We start from the raw sequence: 6154 nt of genomic DNA on the forward strand, positions 1-6154 counted from the left end.
GTCTTCCAAAGACATTGGGTAAGTTTGATTCTATTTGGGTAATTGTTGACAGGTTAACTATGTCAGCTCACTTCATTCCGTTCAAGATGACTTACAATGCAGAGAAGTTAGCCAAACTCTATATCTCAGAAATTGTTCGATTGCATGGAGTTCCACTTTCCATCATATTAGATAGAGGTACGCAATTAACTTCTAGTTTTGGAGAACATTACATGCTGAATTAGGTACTAGGCTGGATCTTAGTACTGCATTTCACCCTCAGACCGATGGTCAGTCTGAGCGAACGATTCAGGTGTTGGAGGATATGCTTCGTGCATGTGTGATAGAATTTAGTGGTCATTGGGATAAATTCTTACCCTTAGCATAGTTTTCATACAATAATAGCTATCACTCAAGTATTAATATGGCCCCATTTGAGGCACTGTATGGGAGGAGATGTAGGTCTCCCATTAGTTAGTTTGATACATTTGAGGTGAGACCTTGGGGTACCGATCTTTTGAGTGAATCGTTAGATAAAGTAAAATTCATTCAGGAGAAGCTTCTAGCAGCTCAGAGTAGGCAGAAAGAATATGCAGATCGAAAGATTAGGGACTTGGATTTTATGGAGGGTGAACAAGTCTTGCTGAGGTTTCACCCATGAAAGGTGTGATGCGGTTTGGTAAGCGAGGTAAGCTTAGTCCGAGGTATATTGGTCCATTTGAAGTTCTGAAGCGCGTGGGGGATGTGGCCTATGAATTGGCATTGCCTCCAGGGTTGTCAGGAGTGCACCCGGTATTTCATGTGTCTATGCTGAAAAAATACCATGGTGATGGAAATTATATTATTCGTTGGGATTCAATTCTTCTTGATGAGAATCTGTCTTATGAGGAAGAGCCTATTGCTATTCTAGAAAGGGAGGTCCGCAAGTTGAGATCAAAGGAGATTGCATCTATCAAAATTCAGTGGAAGGATCGGCCAGTTGAAGAGTCCACATGGGAGAGTGAGGTCGATATGAAAGAAAGATATCCACATCTTTTTACAAATTCAGGTACTCTTTCTCGCCCTCCCCTTTTCTTCCTATGATCGTTCGAGCACGAACGATGGGTAAATTGGTATCTATTATAACAACCCATTTAGTCGGTTTGAGCAGTAGAATTATTTTTGATAAATACTTACTGGGTCGACGGACCACGCGACGGATCGTCATGGTCACGACGGACCGTCATGGACTCCGTCGTCCCATACTTGTGCAATTTCTTCTGCTGCTCTCTTCACTACCCTCGACGGCAAGTATGACGAACCGTCATAGGCACAACGGTCCGTCGAGGGTCTTCGTTCCAAAACACTTCAACTCTTGGAATCTGGGTACTGAGAGTACTTCTCTGAACTTCATGACGGACCTGCAGGACGGACCGTCATAGATACGACGGACCGTCACAAGCTGCGTAACCCCACACTTGGTCGGACTTCCTCTAAATTTTAAATGGGTGTTTTGGACTATTCATAATTATAATTATGAAATTAGTGGGGTAATTTTAATAATTTATTTAGTTGGTGGTTAAAGAAGAGAATAGTGAAATAAATAGTGGGTTACTTTTATCATTTTTTTTATAATTGATTATATGATAATTAGGGTAAAAAGAATCTGGAGAAGAAAAATAAAAAGAACGAAAGAGAGAGCGTGAACGAAAGAGAGAGCGTGAACAAAAGAAGAATGCAAGCGACTTAGACTTCAGATTGAAAAGGTTCATAGGCACTGAGGAAGGCAAAGGCATTGGGGAGGTAGCTTGCTTGATTTCGGTTCTTCGGTGGAGGTAGGTTATGGTTTATGCTATTTGATAGTAAACTCTTAATAGTGATTGATATGCCTTGAATTATATTGTGAAGTTCTCTATGTACTTGACTGTGTGATTGTGTGATTTGGTTGTGTGGGTTGTGGTTGGTCTGAAATCCTGAGACCGTAGAATTCATATTCTCTAACCCTCTCTATCGAAGTGATGCCTTGAATAAAGAAGGCTTGATGAAAATGATATAACAATGAATTGAAAGCGGTGATAATAAAGGATAAATTAAAAGTATTCTTGGATCGGAGTGTCACGTTCCGACACGGTATTCTTGGATCGGAGTGTCACGTTCCGACACGGTATTCTTGGATCGGAGTGTCACGTTCCGACACGATAATATTAAAGGAAAAACATGTTGAATTAATGGAAGGTACTCAATCTCAAAGAACTCAACTCCCAAAATGGTTTGGTTGGGGGCATGAGTCCTCATGTGTGATCTTGATATCATAGACTTCTTACGAGTTTACTTTAATGTTGATGATACTTGTTCATGTTGTTTGTTGTTTATCACCTGTTAAGTGCTATAGTTGAGTTCATACTATTATTTATTGTATATTAGTTTCTATTTTGAGTTGGCCGATGATACCTACTCAGTACGTGTTCCTTGTACTGACCCCTACTTGTATTTTCTTCTTTGTTATTTTGTGGAGTGCAGCAAGTTTGCCATCGACTTCGACTCGCCCTCAGCTCTAGCCAGTCTTCAGCACATCAGAGTTCGGGGTGAGCTATTGTTCCTAGCTCGTGCTGGATTCTCTCTTCACGTCTTGATGTCTTTGAATTTCGGACATGGACCATCTTTTTACTTATTTAGGTTTCTTAAATACTCTTAGACTTGGTAAGTTGAGGATAGATGTTCTTGATGTGATGACTTCCAGATTTTGGGTTAATAAGTGTTAAACTTTAGAAGCTTATTTACTTGGTTACATTAATAAGTTTTGGGTCTTCCGCATTATTTTTGTTAATTATAGTTGAACTATTGGTAAATGTTGGGGTTTAGATTTGTTGGTTCGCCCACCTAGTAGGCTAAATGTGGGTGCCACTCACGACTCGTTTTGGGTCGTGACAAATATCAAATCCCAAAGATAAATTGGGGAAATGTTTGATTATGAGATCTCACTCATTTATTTTACATTATTTTACATAATGACCCTGCTTTCACACATTTCTCATATTTTTGCAGGAGAACTATCCCTGACATTCGTCAGAGATGGTCATAATAATGCATAGTTTTCGTGGATAATTGAAAGAACAATACATTTCCAAGAGGCATTCAAAAAAAGAATGCAACAAGTAGTGGTTATCGTAAAAAAATTAGAGACGACATTCAATAGACAGTAGAAAGATCGACAATTAAAATGATACAATGAATCACTCTGACTTTTCAAAATTTTGAAATTATTTTATGTCATATCTAAACGAACTACGCGAACATGATTCTCATTTCGGTGAGATACGTAGGGAACCCTAATTGGGTCTGGTTTCCATTTTTTCTAATATTCAAAAATAAAAATAAAAATAATTTGTGCCTATTTTCAAAGTCCTATTTGTGCGAATTACGCGTACCTTATTCTCATTTCGGTGAGATACGTAGGAAATTCTTCTTGGGTTCGGTACCAATTTTTTAATTTTTCAAAAATAAAAATTAAAATAATTTGTGAATATTTTCAAAGACATATATGTACGAACTACGCGAACCTAATTCTCATTTCATTCAGATACGTAGGCAACCCTTCTTGTGTTCGGTATCAATTTTTTAAATTAAAAAAAAAGAGTCAAATGGTTTGTGCATATGTTCAAAGACATATATGCACAAACTACGCGAACCTGATTCTCATCTCGTTGAGATAAGTAGGCAACCCTTCTTAGGTCCGGTATTCATTCATTCAAGTTTCAAAACGAAAAAAAAATTGTTCAATTATTCAAGAATATATGTGCATGAACTATGCACACCTAATTCTCATGTTGATGAGATATGTAGGCTATCTTTCTTGGGTTCGTTATTCATTCTTTGAAGAAAAAAAAAACTTTGATGGTGATCTATGATATGAATTATTTGTGGTTGTAGATCTAAGATGTAGAAAAGTTTGATTTCTTCAAGTTTTGGCAGACTTATTGCATGATAAATGCAAAAGTTTGATTTCTTCATGTTTTGGCGTACGAATATGCAATTTGCAGTTTGTTTGTTGATCCATTCAATTCTTACCTTATGAAAAAGGTAAATGCAAATTAAAAACTCTCACACTTGCTAACACACGGTGGAGATCCACAACTACTTTCACTTGAACGTAAGTTGATTTTATGTTGTTTAGAGATGGTAATGATATGCATTTATAAATATAGCATGGAAATGATATGCATTTATAAATATAGCATGGTAGCTAGTTATCAAAGAAATAAAAAAATCTATATCAAACGTCATAAATGTATAAAGATAGTTATGAATATCGGAAAACATTTATTTGTGATGAATGAAGTAACCAAAGTAGTATAATTAATTTATCCAAAGGAATGGAATTGTAGTTTGGAAGTGGAGGACAAAATATGAGGGTCTCTCTCGAATTCAGTCATGTCATTCTCCTTCATAGTAACTATTATTTCTATTCCATCTCCATATTTGTGTCCATCAGAATAATTAGTTCATGAATACCGACTGAAACAGGGCTCACCCAGAATGGTTTTCCCCAACCAAAGTCAGCTTCATACCATGGATATTTGCACCAACTAGTGGTGCCATAAATGTCTATCTTGTCTCTTTGTAGAATCTTTTCTAGAATTTTTATTTGATTGTTAATAGTTAAAGAGGAAATATCATCAACTGATTTTGATGCCTTACCAATGGCTGCACATGTCTCCCCTATTCTATTCCCTATCAACTTTACAAAATCATTCAACTCATACTCACCGCCCTCCGTATTAGCAATTTCTGGGATTGAAAAAGTCCCTACAACACGTTCTAAAGATGGAATTCTCCCCCTCAAACACATAACAAATCCAAAAAATGAGTCCCTTGAATTTCCATTATTTTTATCGGAAGATATGTGTGCCAGAACCTTCCATAATAAGGACATAACAACCACCAGTCTTGTAGGCTGCCTCATCATAGTTGAATCTTCTTTGATTGTTTTTTTTTTGAGGTTTTCTATTTCCAAAGCATCAAAGACAAACCTCTTTGTCACATTCGTAGTACAAGTACTAGTAAGAGTGTTGGGATCAAATGATGGTAATTGTATCACTCTTGCTGGAAAGAGGGATAATAATTGACCAAAGCTGGGGAGGTAATTATTATCATCATCATTATCTTGTGGCATGTTAGTGTGCGCCCATTCATTTACAAATGTAGCTAAAGTGAAAGCATCAGCTACAATATGTGAAATTTGTATCCCTATGCTTATTCCTCCATTATTAAATACATTCACTTGGACACCAAGTAACGGACTTGATGGCGATGATGGCTGATGATCTATTATAGTAAGAAGATGAAGCAAAGATGACTCAATATTATTATTATTATTATCAGCAGCAGCTTTACTGAGAAATTTGGCAAGATCATGAGCGTTGACTTTGGTTTGAACATACTCAACACCTTCATCATTGCAGTCGATTGAGAATGGATCATCTTTTCCAAATCTTCCAGCAAAAGGGTAAAACTTGGTTAGCGTCTCCGCCAATGATTTTTCAAGCTCATCATGATTATATGATGAAGTGCTGTTCGGCAAGTAGTTGAAGAGAACTGCTACATATGCAGAACGAGCCAACTGATCAAACAAGGAAAGCTTCAGTGTCCGAAGATTATCTGGGGTAGGAGCTGAGGGTTTCAACATTTTCCTCGTCTCAATTTCAATATCTAACCTTGCCATTACGATTTAATTTGGTTGATGACAATTGACACAGAGAACTACTTTAATTGCTTAATTCTCTCTTTGTACTATATACCTATATATAGGCCATTAGTTTCAACTGCCCAACATGTTTCCCCAACTTCTTAAGCCTTAGTATAATTTTTATTAGTATTTATTAAGTTAGTACAACTCATAACACATGGAAATCGAAATTTTGTTCAAATCTTAGTCAATGTTCTCTTTTCATTATGCAAAATCACATTCACACTCTCCATCACATCCGGCGGTCTCGAATTAATTTAATACTTACTATATATAATTCTTTATATGTAAACTAGTATTTGGACATGCACGTTGCGCGTGTACCCCTTTCTAGAGAGCATAAGTATTTTTAAAAATTGCATCAATATATAATAAATATATTCAAAAATCAATGCCATCCAATACCTAAAGTGTAATCTTGAAGATTCTTAATTAGTACTAAATTGATTT

General features: G+C 36.5%; 1 protein-coding gene across 1 annotated transcript; it reads right to left on the reverse strand.

Annotated features, from left to right (window-relative positions):
• Positions 1-4345: 4345 nt before the first annotated feature.
• LOC107025695 (acetyl-CoA-benzylalcohol acetyltransferase-like) lies at positions 4346-5695 on the reverse strand. The gene has a single exon (XM_015226460.2). The coding sequence runs from the start codon at positions 5678-5680 to the stop codon at positions 4421-4423; it is 1260 nt and encodes a 419-aa protein (XP_015081946.1). The 5' UTR covers positions 5681-5695; the 3' UTR covers positions 4346-4420.
• Between the last annotated feature and the right edge of the window lie 459 nt (positions 5696-6154).

Source organism: Solanum pennellii, chromosome 7 (assembly GCF_001406875.1).
Source record: "Solanum pennellii chromosome 7, SPENNV200".
NCBI classification, from domain to species: domain Eukaryota; kingdom Viridiplantae; phylum Streptophyta; class Magnoliopsida; order Solanales; family Solanaceae; genus Solanum; species Solanum pennellii.

What these genes read in the sequence shown, in the direction of transcription:
- LOC107025695 (XM_015226460.2), bottom strand. Translation starts at nt 5,680, where the DNA reads ATGGCAAGGTTAGATATTGAAATTGAGACGAGGAAAATGTTGAAACCC.